This window comes from Lepidochelys kempii, chromosome 14 (assembly GCF_965140285.1).
Source record: "Lepidochelys kempii isolate rLepKem1 chromosome 14, rLepKem1.hap1, whole genome shotgun sequence".
NCBI classification, from domain to species: domain Eukaryota; kingdom Metazoa; phylum Chordata; order Testudines; family Cheloniidae; genus Lepidochelys; species Lepidochelys kempii.
Window position 1 is genome coordinate 50,635,945 of NC_136393.1, and position 14,713 is coordinate 50,650,657.

Sequence of the window (14,713 nt, forward strand, 5' to 3'; positions counted from 1 at the left end):
GGGCGGGGCCGTGCGCCGGCTCGCGGCACGTGGCTCGGACGCCCCCTGCCGGCCGGCCGCACGCCGCCCCCAGGAATCTGTCCGGCCAGAATTGGCAACCCCGGGTCTGACACAGGGAGGCCGGGGACACCAGGCTGTCCTGTCTGGAGCACTCTGCAGCCCTAAAACACGGTGCCCGGCGTTCTGCAGCGCTTCTACTTCGCTGTTAAAGTCTATTCTAGGATGTTAAAATTGACACAGTGTAATGGATGATCCTGTGGAACTCCCTGCCACATGATTTAAAAGGCAAGAGCTAAGAAGGATACCGAACAAGTCGGAACATTTCTATCGAATGCTGCAATGTCTGAGCACCTCACAGTCCTTTTATCCTCATGCCCCCTTGGCAACAGGGAAAGGCTATTATCCTGATGGGGAAACTGAGGCCTAGAGAGACCAGAGTCACCCAGGAAGTGTGTGGCAGAGCCAGGTCTCCCAGGCTAGCACCCTAACCACTGGAATGCCACAGGCATACTCAGAACAACCAGCTGTATGCTGGGATTCAAAGATATCAGAGAGATAAATCCCTAGCTCCAGGGCACAAGCCAGTGAGTAACTGAGGGGGTGGAGGTGTGGGGAGCACAGACTGATTCAGCGGGGACTGATTCACAGACTGATCCACCCTGGGCCCCCCAACGCTCTGGATCCACGTTGCTGAGGGAAATAAATGATCGACGCACAGGTCAACTTTCCCTCGACAGCCAGCAGCTGCCAGGGCTGGTGCCCGTCACTAGAGGACACTGGGGAAGTTCTAGGGACCAGCCCGCGGTGGGGCAAAGAGTCTCCCCCTGATGTCTGGGGAACAAACAGCCGAGCTGCCCACGGTTCCATGGTCTGTATTTTATTAGCTCAATCACCGAGCAAAAGCATCAAACAAAATATGTAAAAATGAAAGAACATGAAATCATCCAGTTACTTACTGTGCTCAGGCAGGGTCATTAAACCACCCCACATACCTTAACCCCTGCTCAGGGCTACGTAGCACCGGGAAGGCGGCGGATCTGGGTCCCTAACGGTACCACAGGTGCAGCGCATCCCCAGGGCAAAGCCGTACGTTTGGGTTCCAGCCCAAGGGCGGCTAGAGGGAGGGTCCCATCGCTCCCCGGGGGACGTGAACATTGGCAGCAGAGCTGTCGGTTCCATTAAGGCCGCCTGCCCGAAGTATGGCAGATTCGGCAAGAGCCCATCTCTTCCCCACGTCACACAGAGTCACCGTGCAATACACTGAACGCTCAGACGAGGAACGTAGTGAAAAGAACAGGACTTCGTCGGGTTAAATGCGCAGGTGCTAATCCCCTGAAGTACCCGCGTGTGTGAGGCTGTTTGACCCAGGGCTGGTGCAGGGATCCGGGCAGCTATTCTATAGGCACTGGGCTCATATAGATTCTGTGGGTCTCTCACACACACAGGCCAGAACGCTAAGCCAGAGGCGTCCAATGAAAACTAGAAAACACCCCGAGAGGGGGACGCTTTTGCTGGGTGTTTCAGCGCGACTCTCGGGGTCCCATTCAGCCAGCTGGGGTGCGATTAGCCGGTGGCCCTGTCAGCTCACGTGTGTTAAGGTCGATGGCTCTGCAGGCCAGCTAGCGCTTGTACACGTCAGATCTCGACGCCCCACGCTGCCGGATCTTACCCCTCGGTGGCCAGTGGGGGGTGAATGGGCTTATTGAACATGATTTTAAAAAATGCAAAGCCAGCAAGAAGTTGGACCTGAACAGGAAAAACCCCATTTCTGCATTCCCGGAGCCAGGGCCAGAGAGGGACAGGTCCTCGGCCTTCCGCTGTTCCTGTTCCACACGTGCTGAGATTCTGAGACTCAGTGGCTCAGCTTTGTGCAGAATTTGGGGGGTTTGGTGGTGGTGGTGGGGTTTCAGGGCAAAGCTCAGACCTGAACTTGACCAGAGCACAGAGTCTTTTCCTCTGAAAATCACAATTTTGGGATTTGCTTTTTCCAAGTAGGCCCATTTGCCTCTCAGATGGGGGTGGGGTAACCCATAATTCCCCTCTGTGGAGCTCCCCTGCCCCCGTCTTTGCCGGCTCGTCAGACTCTATGCCAATTTCTGCTGCTGGACAAGGGGAACTGCCCCGTCCCTGACACCGGCGGTGCAGCCCCCGCAGAGACGAGACACTGGAGTGAGTCGGTCCTTTTTGAGGGAATCTGACACAATGTCCCGGATGCAGAAGGAGAGAACACAAACCCTGCAATACGAGAGCCTAAGGCCCAACACCCAGAGGAGGAAACGGTTATAACGACCAAATGGAAATCTCCCCCTAGAGCAGAAGGGAGTCAGAGGACAGAGATCGCCAGCCAGCAGAGTCAACAGCTGGGCAGGGTCATTCTGCATCTAGCTCTGGAGTCCCACGCTAAGGGGGTCTGTTCCCAATGACGAGCTGGAGGCAGAATCTTCCCCGCTCTTTGCTGCGGAGAGAGAAGAAAATCGTTCAGAGGCGGCGTTAGTTGTGGGGATCCCAGCTAGGGAAGGGGAAGGGGAATTCAGCTCTGGGCTCCCCCCACACTGCGCCCCCCATGCACCTCAGACTAAGTCCTCTCTGTGAAGCGACCTGCCCCAGGCTGGGATAGGACACGGGTTCGAACCCCAAACGCAGCACGTGACCCTGGTCGTACCCGCCCCCGACAGACGCCGCCGGGCTCTGGCTTTTCCCCACACACCGGCAGCTCCCGGACGGCTGGCCTGGCCTGTAATGGGTCGTTGGAGTGACGTGTGTGGCTCAATGTAAGGGGACTAGTGGCCCCTCACTGACACTGAGTGGGGGTTTTGGTTGGCCCTCTCCCAGTGCCAGAAGGAAGGGGAAGGATCGATGGGAAACCCGGACCCTGAGACTGACCGTCCCCAGGGGCAATGGGGAGAGACCAGCGCTACAGGTCAGCCTGACTGACAGGGCAGGCAGGCTAATGAGGGAGTCAGGAGGCCAGATGTCCCATTCTCCATGTGAGCTGGAGCTGCCTGGCCAGAGTGGGCAGAGCTAAGGGGAGAGCAGGGGCCCGAGCTGGGCTGGGAAGCAGAGTCGCGCCGAACAGAGCCAGAGGGGCCGGAGGAGCAGCCCAGGGAGCTGGAGGCAGAGCAGCTGGCTGGGGAGGCCGAGGGGGATCCTGGGCAGTGGGCCCAGCGCAGGGAGACGCCCCCAGCCAAGAGGCTCTGCAGGCCAGACTTGGGGGGAATCATAACCCCGATGGGGGCCCCGATGCTGGGAAGAAGGGTCCTGCCACCCAGAGCCTGAGGGCGTGTGGCCACCGCCAGAGCAAGTGTCCAACCCGCTGCATCCCTGCAGCTCGGCCAGGGCCTGGGCAGGGCTGGGCCGTGTGAGGGACAGACTGAACTGCCCTGACGTGCCAGAGACGCATCCCCCAGGCCACAGAGCAGGGTGATGTGTTTCCTTTCACCTTTCCCATTTTTTCCTTATTTTTTCTAATTAGTTGCTGTTTAATAAATTGTATTTGCTTTGAGCTGTATGTAATGATCTGTGGGTCAGGGAAGCAGCCAGTGCGGAGAGAGCACCCCAGAGTGGGGACACCCTAGCCCCTGTCCTCAGTGACCACAACAAGGTTGGGGGGTCGAGCCCCCCAGGAATCCTGGGCCCAGCCTTGTTGGGGTTACGAGGACTCTGCCACACAGGAGAGTGGAAGGGGAGCCCTTGAGGTCAGCCAGGCCTCTGGGTAAAGGGAGCTGGAGCGAGGACTCGGATCCTTTCGCTAGCCCATTGCACCAGGGTAGTGTGTAAGCCAGGAAAGTTCCCCACAATAGTGGGACCATTCCCCTGCTTACATCACGCCGCCCAGAACTGCTCCCCTGGGGCAGGGGAAATCGGGGCCCACGTCCAGTCACTGCTGGGCTCCCTTCTCCCCTCATGGGGACCACCTACACACCCATAATGCACTGGGGCACGTGGGCCCCGTACCCAGGATTTACTCACTGGCTGCCGGAGCGTAACTGGGTTTGCGAGGACCTGAAACACAAGCAGAGAATGAGGGTCAGTGCAGGGCAGCAGGGTAACCCCTCCCGCCATCCCCCAGACACAGGGCTCCCCGCCACCCCAACTGCACCTCACCCAGGTCAGTCCGATCCCAGTGGCCCCCACAGCAGGGCACATGGCACCCAGCCAACGAGAGAGCCCACTCTGCCCCCAGCAGGGCCAGGTTATGGTGATCCAGGGCTCACAGCACCTCCACATGGGGGCCATTGGCCCTGCCCCATGGCCCTGCCCCACCTCTGCTTGGGGGGCAGTGGCAAGAGCCATTCCCCCTTGGGCTGGCTGGGCCGCCCCGCTCCCCAGACCTCCCCACATCACGGCTCCACGGGGACCGGCTCTTACCTGCTGATTTTCTCCTCCGCAGGATGACGCCGGCCCCTACGGCTCCAGCCAGAACCACCACGGGTAGGACGATGGCAGCCAGGACCCCGGGGGTCAGGGGGCCCTTCTTCCCAGGGGCTGTGGGATGAAGAAGGACCCAGGTCACCGAAGGGAGCAACCGCTGGGGCATCCTCCTGGGGCAGCCACAGGCCTTTGCCTTGAACATCTCCCCGAGGGCATCTGCAGAGACCTGACCCCAGGGGAGGGGAAAGGCTGAGCCAAGTGGGGGAGGGCAATGGGTCATAGAGGACAGGCGCTCTGCTGGGCACTGCCAGACATGCAGCAAATGGAGAAACCGAGCCCTTCCCTCGTAATATCATCAGCCTGTGGAACTCACCGCCACAGGATATCACCACAGCCAGGAACTTAATGAGGTAATCTGAAGCATCAGCCCTTTTTGTGGGTCACACGAATACCCAGATCTAGACGTTCACTCTGACAATGGGCAGGGATATTGACCTTCCTGTGGCAGGGCTGTCCTCCATCTCTGTAATTCCCATGGGGCTGTGCCCTGCCATTCACGCCCCCCTTACCCCAGATGAGTGGGGGCTCCGGCAGGCTGCTATGCTCCACCCGGCAGGCGTAGCGGTGCCCGTCCTCCTGCTCCGGGGAGATCTCCAGGGACGACTGCGTGGAGTAGGTGCCGTCGGCATTGGGCAGGATCCCGCTGGAGTCCTTCTCCGCCAGGATGTCTTCCCCGTCCCGCACCCAGGAGACGTGGATGGGACGCGGGTGAAAGCCCCTGGCGCAGCAGGAGAGGGTGACGGAGCCATCGGGGGCGTCTCTGCGGGAAACCGAGACCTCGGGGGGCACTGCGGGGAGACACAGCATGTGAGCCACATGCCCAGGGCCGGGACCAATAACAGACAGAAGACAAAGGTGCACAATGCACAAAAAAATGGTGGGTTCTCAGCACCCACTGGCAGCCCCCCTATCAGCTCCTCCCCCTCCCTCCCAGTGCCTCCTGCCAGCCTTGGATCAGCTGGGGGGAGAGGGGGAGGAGCGAGGGTGCGCCGTGTCCGGGGGAGGGGGTGGAATGGGGCAGGAAGAGGGGGCGGGGGCAGGAAAGGCAAGGTGGGGGTGGGATCTTGGGGGATGGGGGGTCGAGCACCCCTCCAGGAAAGGACAAAATTGGCACCTCTACCGCAGCATGTCAACCTCCCCTATGTATGTGAGACCTAGTGTGCCCCCGTTTACACTGATTTGTAAATGGAGCTAGTTAATCTGGTGTAAAGCCCCTCTGCAGACTCACTCAAACTGCTCTAATCCTTGCTCAAATCGGTGCAGCTGAACTGGGTGGTTGCCAGAACAGGCCTGGGCCCGGGTCTCCTTCGCTGCCCGCAATCCCGCGCTGTAACACGGCTACGCCCAGGCAGGCTGTCACTGGGCCGCCCCAACATGTGTGTGCGATTTAGGGGCTAAGGGCCAGATTTCCAAACGTCCCTCGGTGCCTAACCTCGGTGATTTCGTGGGGAGTCAGGCGCCTCCGTTCGGAAATCCCAGCTGGCCCCTGTCTGCATTGTCAGGCGCTTACATCCCTTTGTCACATGGTCCCTGCCCCCGTCCATGTCTCTGCCCTCAGCTGCGGAGGTGCCAGCTCTGGGCACAAGAACCTCAAAACAAGTTTTTCTTTGTAGAGAGACATGTATCCCCCCTCCCTGCCTCCTTCACGCTCACAAAGGGCTGGGCCTTTTCTGGCTCAAACATGCCAAAAAAATCAACTCACAGCCCAGAGCTGGGATGTTTCAGCCCGAAAAGGGAAGTCTGAGGCAGCTGGAAGCCAACGGGAAAGGCCCTGCAGAACGGAGATGCCCAGGCAGCCAGAACCCGCTAATAATCTGTCTGCACTAATAACAGCTAGTTAGCTCTTGTCTAGTGCTTGTCATCGGTCAATCTCAAAGTGCTTTAAAAAGGAGATCCGTGTCGTTAAACCCATTGTACACGTGGGGAAACTGAGGCACGGAGCTGGGGCATGACTGACCCAAGGCAGGAGTGCCAGAACTTCGGTAGATGTGGGGGGGGGTTACGAAGCCCCACTCCCCTCCATGGCCTTGCCCCAGCCCCTCCCCTTCCCCAAAGCCCATGCCTCCTGACCAGGCCAGAAGTTGGAGTTGGGCAGGGAGCCCGGGTTGCTGTGGGGAGCCACGGTACCTCCACCTGCCCTGGACGGGGGCTGGGGCTGGGGTCCCCAAGAGTAGCCCTTGGCCCATGTCCACACCCTGGGCGGTCCTACCACATTCTGGTTTCAGCTTCCAGCCTGGCTAGGAGGCAGGGCCTTGGCGGGAAAAGGAGGAGCAGGGGACGGGGCCACAGAGCGGGACGGGGCCTCGTGGTGGCTAAGGCCAACCTCAGCTCCGCCAGTGTGAACAGGCTGGTGCTGCCAGCAGGGGCTGCGCTTTGTACCTGCCCGAGGCTTGCAGTTTGCCTGCTGCCCCACAAACTATGCCCACGTTAAAAAGTGGGCAGGAATGGCCCCAGCCCAAGGTCGCCCAGCAGGCCAGTGGCAGAGCTGGGATTAGAACCCAGTTGTCCTGTGTCCCAGCCCAGTGCACAATCCACTAGGCCACACTGCCCCTTCTGATCACATCCAAGTCGCAGTGGTGTCACTGTGCCCTGTACCCCACTCCCCACAATAAGTCCCCGCTGCTCACTCACCCTGCTGCTCCAGCACCGCCCTCCCCTGCAGCACCAGGCTCCGCAGGGTCCCCAGGCACTCGGACTGAAGATACTGCTGGACAAACTTGGTCCAAGCCTTGCCCGTCGTCTCCCAGTGCTGCTTCGGGGCGAAGGCCGGCTGCACGGCCGCGACCCACGTCCCTGTCTGGTTGTCAAAGCTGATGAAGTCCCTCCCGTTGTAGGCGAACTGGAACCTCGGGTCCACGGGAGCCTGGTCGCTCAGGGCACAGCCCACGTGAACCTGCTCAGTGTGAATCCCTGCGGGGAGGGAGAGAGCTCAGACCCTGCACTGAGCTCGGGGCAATGTGTCTGTAGGCAGGTAGGGTCAGAGGGGGGCTCGGCCAGACGGTGACACCAGCACTTTACTCTCTCTGACCATGCGGCTGGCCTCATGCTGAGCTAGCGAACAATCCCAGAGGACGCTGAGAAGCAGGAGGGGTCAGAGCAGATCCACGGGAAGGACTGAGGTGTTGGGATTCTGCCGGACAGTTACTGAGCTCCTGGAGTCTCTCCTCCGGTGAACAAGCCATACTGGGTGAGATCAAGGTCTGACAGTGGCCAATACCAGAGATTCAGGGGGAGTACACAGAACAGGGCAATTCTGGAGTGATCCACCCCTGTCTTCCCCTCCCAGCTTCTCACAGATGGAGATTTAGGGTCGCCCCAGGCATGGGGTTGTATGCCAGATCATTTTGGTTAATAGCCATTGATGGACCTGTCTTCCAGGAACTTATCCCGTTCTTTGTTGAACCCAGTTATACTTTTGGCCTTCACAACATCCCCGGGCAATGAGTTCCACAGGGTGACTGTGTGTTGTGTGAAAAAGTACTTCCACATGTTTGTATTAGACCTGCTGCCTACTGATTTCATCAGGCAGCCCCTGGTTTATTATTGCAGGAAAGAGTAAAGACCCTTCTCTATTCACTTTCCCCACACCAGTTATCATTTTAGAGACGCTATCATATCCCCCTTAGCCGTCTCTTTTCTAAGCTCAACACCCCTCATCTTTTTGGTCTCTCCTCATACGGAAGCCGTTCCATACCTGTGATCATTTTTGTTACCCTTTTCTCTGAGCCTTTTCCAGTTCCACGCTGCCCTTTTGGAGATGGGGTGTGTGACGTTGCACCCCATAATGCTTTATAGAAATGCTTTATATGAGTGTAAATATGACATAACTGGAATCTGTTTTACGCTACATATGCCATGTAATACACCTTTGCACAGGTTATGTTCTACTGAAGTCTTCATCCTATTGGTATGCATGGACCATGTTTATATCTGAAGTTATGAGCGTTGGCTCTGTGCTTCTATTTAAAGTCGGGTTTCAGAGTAACAGCTGTGTTTGTCTGAATTTGCAAAAAGAAAAGGAGTACTTGTGGCACCTTAGAGACTAACCAATTTATTTGAGCATGAGCTTTCATGATGCATCCGATGAAGTGAGCTGTAGCTCACGAAAGCTTATGCTCAAATAAATTGGTTAGTCTCTAAGGTGCCACAAGTACTCCTTTTCTATTTAAAGTGTTTGCTGTAGGAAGCACCTAAGGCAAATCTGGTCAACATAGTGTGAGGGGATTATTCAGGTAAATGGAAGTACTTGGCGAACAATGGACCTTGAGAGACACCAACCCACATCTGAGCTTTCCTGGGAACATTCGAACTAGCATGTAGACGATGGCGTCAGGCTGTAGAGAACTGAGTCATACATGGACATGTGACTTGTCCACGTGACTCCAAAACTCCATCTTGTAGCTGGGATTCTACACAGGGGGATAGAGGGGTTTCCACCCACAAGAGAGAGGCTATATAAGCCCCTGGGAAACCCCTCCATTTGGTCTTTAGCTGGCTCAAGAGATCGCCTCTGCACCCCAAAGGATGCCTGAAAGAAACTGGAACAAAGGACAGTAACTACAGGGGTGTAAGTGATCCCTGGACCCAGACTAGAAGGAGGCTAGTCTGTCAAAGAAGCTTATTGGAACATCTCTGAGGGTGAGGTTTACCTGCATTTAGTTTCCTACTGTAATAGGCTTAGACTTGCATGTTTTATTTTATTTTGTTTGGTAATTTACTTTGTTCTGTCTGTTATTACTTGTAACCACTTAAATTCGACTTTTTGTATTTAATAAAATCACTTTTTACTTATTAATTAACCCAGAGTATGTATTAATACCTGGGGGGCAAACAGCTGTGCATATCTCTCTATCAGTGTTATAGAGGGCAAACAATTAATGAGTTTATCCTGTATAACCTTTATACGGGGTAGAATGGAGTCATTTGGGATTTGGACCCCATTGGGAGTTGGGTAGCCGAATGCTGGAGACAGGAGCACTTCTTAAGCTGTTTTCAGTTAAGCCTGCAGCTTGCGGGGGACGTGGTTCAGACTTGGATCTGTGTTTGCAGCAGGCAAGCATGTCTGGCTCAAACAAGGCAAGGTACTCAAGTCCCAGCCTGGCAGGGAAAACGGGCTTAGAGGTAGTCTAGGCATATCAGGTGGCAGTTCCAAAGGGGTTTCTGTGATCAACCCGTCACAGGGTGACCAGGTCTGCACACAGTATTCAAGGTGTGGGCATACCATGGATTTATATAGAGGCATTATGATGTTTTCTCTCCTATTTTCTATCCCTTTCCTAATGGTTCCTGACATTCTGTTAGCCTTGGGACAGGCTGTATCCACAAAATTATAATTTTTCATGAGAAAATTTCAATTTGGCCAGAAAACATTGATTTTCTGTTGGAGAAATTGATCCTGGGGCTGCCTGGCTCCCTGCCTGGGGTTCTCCAGAGATGGAATTTCTGAAAAATTTCCTTCCCATAAAAACCTCCCATTTCTGACTTTCCTTCCGATCGGGAATGAAACCACTTCTGGGAATAACAAATTTTCTGTGGAAAGAAAACTCCATTTTCCAGCCAGCTCTGGTTTGGGCAGCACGTAGCACAGCGAGGCCCTGATCCCCAGTGGGAGTGATTCTTAGCGGGCAGCTCTCACGTGTCCATTAATAACAACAACTCTCAGACACTCACCGCCCGTCTGGTTGTACAGCTGCATCCACCTCCTGGTCTCAACTTTAGAGCCCTCCTCGTGCCTCCAGAACTGCTGGGTCTTTTCCTGGAAATACTCAGCGCCCAGGGCCTGTGCCACCCACTCCTGGGAGGGTCTGACCTCTCGCGTGTCGCTTCTGTAGTACGCGATCTGAACGTCATCCACGCTGGTGATCATGGTGAAGTGATGAGTCCCGTCTTCGCTGATGACGGCTGTGACTAGCACGGCCAGGCTGTGGTGCCCTAAAGCAACAGGAGTGAGGTCGAGTTAACAAGCGGCTTCGTCCCTTGCTCACAGGACACCAGGGTCACCCAGTGGGGACCAGCAGAGACCTCCCACCCCCAGCCACGTCCCTCTGCCCTCAGCCCCATCCTGGGCGAGGGACAAGCTGGGGTGTGTGAGTAACTCACACTGCGTGGAGCCGAGGGGGAATCAGGAAGGATGATCTCCCAGCCCGCGCCTCTGAAAGCCGGCGGCTTGTTTACGGGGGTCAGATATTGGCAGGGGGTTAACTGCCCCCTTAAGAACTGCCCCCATGTGCAAATGCCCTGAGGATGGGAGGGGCATTTGTGGCCCATGTGCCTGTCTGTGGTGTGCGTGTGCGTGTTATGTCTGCACGGGTGTACTTGTGGGGGGGGCACGTGCGTGTGCAAGGCCCTTCGTTGTCAGTTTTTACTGAATAATTCCCGGGTTTGACAGAAGCCGTTATTTGGTGTTAACTCATTTTTCACCCCAATTTTGGCTCACTCAGGCCCACGGAAATACTGATTGTGGTAAGAAAATCCAACCCCTGACAGCAGGTCGATGTGTTTGTGTGAATAATGAATTGGTCTAAGTGTCAATGCAAGGCTGCCTGTTAACGTAAGGCAATGGAGAGGAAGTTACATACACACACAACACACACACGGAGTACATACCAGTAAATGCAGTTCCTGAAATAAACCACAACATTAAACTGCTTTCACTTTCACTACTCAGACTTTTCCCTCTTTGTTGCGTTTTTTCTGCCCTCCCGTCCCCCAGTATTAACCCGGAGATTGCCCCAGAAATCTGGGCAGTTAATAGCCTGTGCTGGTTTTCACCCACTTTTTACAAGGTTTGTAATTAGCACTGATAAATTCCCAGGAACATTTAAACAAATTAAAACCTGAAAACAAAGGACCTGGGGCGTGTGGGGTCCATATGGGTGTGCAGAGGTGATGCATCGGGGGGGAGGGGACACAAAGGGTCAGGTGCCCCCAGATTTCTGCCAGGGTTTATGTGCCCGGCCCTGAACCCCACTGCATACCACCAGAACCTCTAAATTGTGCCCCCCCACTATCAACAGTTACATGCCATGGCTGGTGGGGTTCACACTCCCCTTCCTCGGAACTAAACAGGCCAGTCCTACAGGGATGTGGGGTTCTCAGGGGGCCAATCAAGCAGTTCCCCCCCTTTTTTGTGCCAGAGGTCGGGGACAACAAGCCCCCCTACCCTGCAGGGAAAGCAGCCCCCAGAGTCCTCCTCTGCTCCCACAGCGCCGGCTGGCTCCTCTCCCTGCGCTCAGTCACCCTGGTTTGACATCGCCCCTGGGGGCTGGCGTGTTGGGGACTCCTGGCAGAGCCCCCCAAGAAGGATGGGGGGACGCGGCTCAGGCCCATGGAGGAGACAGAGCCAAGGGGCTGGACTGTTGTAGATTTCAAGGCCAGATGGGACCATTCATTATCTGAACTAGCTCCCAGCGCCTAGGAGCCTCCATCCTGGCCCAGGACGCGGCTGCCCAGGTCTGTACAAAGGCAGAACAACAGCCCAAGGAGCCCACCCCCAATGGCCGCCCAATGGGGTGCCCCCCCGCCATCCCCACGCCCAGCTGGAAACTAGCTATTTTAGTGCCCGGGGGCCAGCAAGCCCCCTACCCGGCTATTTCGTCATATTTCCACCCCGTTTTCCGCTCCTGCACCTTTCGCCCTGGGCGGCTGCCCCCCTCGCCCCGTGGCGCCCGCCCCCCATTACTGGTAGTCGGCATTAATCCGTCTATCGGCGCGGCTGCTGGCGGGGCCCGGCCTTCAGAGCTGGGCGGCCGGAGAGCGGCGGCTGCTGGCTGGGGCGGCGCGGGAGGACCCGTTATCGAATCCCCTCCCGCACCAGTTCCCACCCCGTTTTCACCCTGCGCCCGCTCTCACGGCAGCAGGTCCTGTGGGGGCCCCGGCATCCCCCCCCCCCAGTTTGCGCCCCCCCCCGTGTCAGAGGGGGATGCCCGGCCTGTTACGGTGACACCCCCAGCTGGGGCTCACCCTGCCCCCCCCAGCCCCCCAGTACTCACCGCCCGCCGCGGCTGGAGCCAGGAGCGCCCCGCAGAGCGCCAGGAGCAGCCCCCAGGCCATGGGTCCTGGCCGCGGGGCGGGGAATGGGCGCCTCGAGAAGACGGAGCCCCGAATATCCAGGCGTGGGGTCACCCGGCCCGCGGGGGGCGCAGCCCAGCGGGGCCAGGAGAGCCGGGCAGCGGGCAGCGGGCAGCGGGGCGCAGCCCTGCGGGGCCAGGAGAGCCGGGCAGCGGGCAGCGGGCAGCAGCCCTGCGGGGCCAGGAGAGCCGGGCAGCGGGCAGCGGGGCGCAGCCCTGCGGGGCCAGGAGAGCCGGGCAGCGGGCAGCGGGCAGCAGCCCTGCGGGGCCAGGAGAGCCGGGCAGCGGGCAGCGGGGCGCAGCCCTGCGGGGCCAGGAGAGCCGGGCAGCGGGGCGCAGCCCTGCGGGGCCAGGAGAGCCGGGCAGCGGGCAGCGGGGCGCAGACCTGCGGGCTCCCTGGCACTGTCCCAAGCGTCGCCGCTGCCCGTGGCCGTCCAATCAGGACGCAGGCCGCGGCGGTTCGTCATCGGTATCCGGGCAGGCCGGGCTGGGCGAGGTTAGACCGCGGGCCCCATACTTGGGGGTGGGGGCGAGGGGCCGGGGCCGCGCTGCGGGCGGGGCGGGGACTCGGGGACTCGTGGGAGGGGCTGGACCTGCTCTGGGGCAGGGCACCGGGCACCATGGGGCGCAAAGGGGGCCCAGGAGCGACCCCCGGCTGGGAAGCTGACGAAGGTTGCGGACCCTCCGAGGGGCGAGGGTGGAGCAGCCCCCGGAGGAGCTGGGGGGGCACAAACAAGCCCCCCATTGCCAGAGCCAGCTGGCGCCGGGCCAGGGACGGCCTGGAGCCCCGGGAGTCCTGGCTCCTAGACCCCCCGAGCTCTAACCCACTCCACCCCGCTGCCCTCCCAGCGCTGGGGACGGAACCCAGGAGTCCTGGCTCCTAGACCCCCCGAGCTCTAACCCACTCCACCCCGCTGCCCTCCCAGCGCTGGGGACGGAACCCAGGAGTCCTGGCTCCTAGACCCCCCGAGCTCTAACCCACTCCACCCCGCTGCCCTCCCAGCGCTGGGGACGGAACCCAGGAGTCCTGGCTCCCAGCCAAGGGGACCAAACTGAGAACTGGCCCTTCGGGTTGGACACAGCTTTATCCCCGCCCTGGTGTTTGCTGGCAGAGGATGGCTATCTGGGGGGGGGGGGCATGGCTACTCCCACGTTCCTGGGGGGAGGCCGTCCTGAGCCAGGGACTCTTTAAGAAGTGGGGAGCAGCGAGTGTGACAATGACACAAAGGGCAGAATCTCCCCCGCCCCGTGGGACTCTCTGCCACCAGATCTCACTGGAGCCGAGAGCGCCGCAGGGTTCACCCTGGCACCCGGCACTTTATGGTGAAGGAGGGCGCCCTGCTCTAACCGGGCAGAGCGCCCAGGGGTCCGAGCTGCCCTGCGTCAGGGGATAAGCCTGGAGCGGCGGGGGTCAGAGAGCAACGCGGGGGATATTTCCACGCACACTGTGTCTCTGCGCCCAGGGTGGGATCTGAGAGGGGGCAGGGGTTACCTGGGCCCGTTGGTCTCACCTGGGCCAGCAGGGCAGGAGGGAGACCAGGTTAGATGGGCTTATTGGTGTCCCCAGCTGCAACAGCCGCTCTGCCCCACAGGCAGGGGGCACCACTGGGGCAGGGACAGTTACGAAGGGTTGTCTCGTCAATAGACTGCAGCTTTACTGGGGGGAATCCCAGCAGGGCATGAGCCATCACAGAGCAATGGGGTGACCCAGCCACTCTGAGCCCCCCAGAGCCCCTCGGCCCATCCCAGAGCAATGGGGTAACCCAGCCCCTTGGAGCCCCCCACAGACCCCAGAGCCCCCCGGCCCATCCCAGAGTAATGGGGTGACCCAGCCCCTCTGACCACCCCCCAGACACCAGAGCCCCCTGGCCCATCCCAGGGCAATGGGGTGATCCAGCCCCTCTGAGCCCCCCACAGACCCCAGAGCCCCTGGCCCATCCCAGGGCAATGGAGCCCCCATTCCCCGGGGAGGGGGCTGTGCTGGGCTGTGACTGGTGCATTGGCAGGGGAGGGGTATTCGTGTTCATGAAATGCTGGAGTGGAAATGAACTGGTTTTCTTTGGTTCAGAGTTTTCTGTGACCATTTCTATTTTGGATGAACATTTTCATGGGGGGGGCGGTGAAATCACCTTTTCTCATGTTTTAAACCTTTTCTCGCCACTAGAAAAAAGGGGGTAACGGGATAATGGAGAGCAGCTTCCCCCTTCCCCCAG

At 58.6% G+C, this 14,713-nt stretch overlaps 1 protein-coding gene across 5 annotated transcripts in view; it reads right to left on the reverse strand.

The window, feature by feature from the left end:
* LOC144929379 (class I histocompatibility antigen, F10 alpha chain-like) overlaps nucleotides 1–12,887 on the reverse strand; it is a 29,113-nt gene extending 16,226 nt beyond the window's left edge. Inside the window, exons 1-7 of one of the 5 annotated variants that reach the window (XM_078848725.1) lie at nucleotides 12,423–12,886; nucleotides 10,102–10,362; nucleotides 7,063–7,341; nucleotides 4,941–5,219; nucleotides 4,369–4,485; nucleotides 3,970–4,002; nucleotides 862–2,455 (exon numbers count right to left, since the gene is read on the reverse strand). In XM_078848725.1, coding sequence (XP_078704851.1) covers nucleotides 2,382–2,455; nucleotides 3,970–4,002; nucleotides 4,369–4,485; nucleotides 4,941–5,219; nucleotides 7,063–7,341; nucleotides 10,102–10,362; nucleotides 12,423–12,483 — 1,104 coding nt within the window. In that variant the 5' untranslated portion in view covers nucleotides 12,484–12,886 and the 3' untranslated portion in view covers nucleotides 862–2,381. Of the gene's footprint in view, nucleotides 1–861; nucleotides 2,456–3,969; nucleotides 4,003–4,368; nucleotides 4,486–4,940; nucleotides 5,220–7,062; nucleotides 7,342–10,101; nucleotides 12,071–12,112; nucleotides 12,257–12,422 lie in introns of those variants that run through there. The other 4 variants (XM_078848727.1, XM_078848726.1, XM_078848729.1 and 1 more) reach the window with 4 other exon arrangements.
* Nucleotides 12,888–14,713: the final 1,826 nt, after the last annotated feature.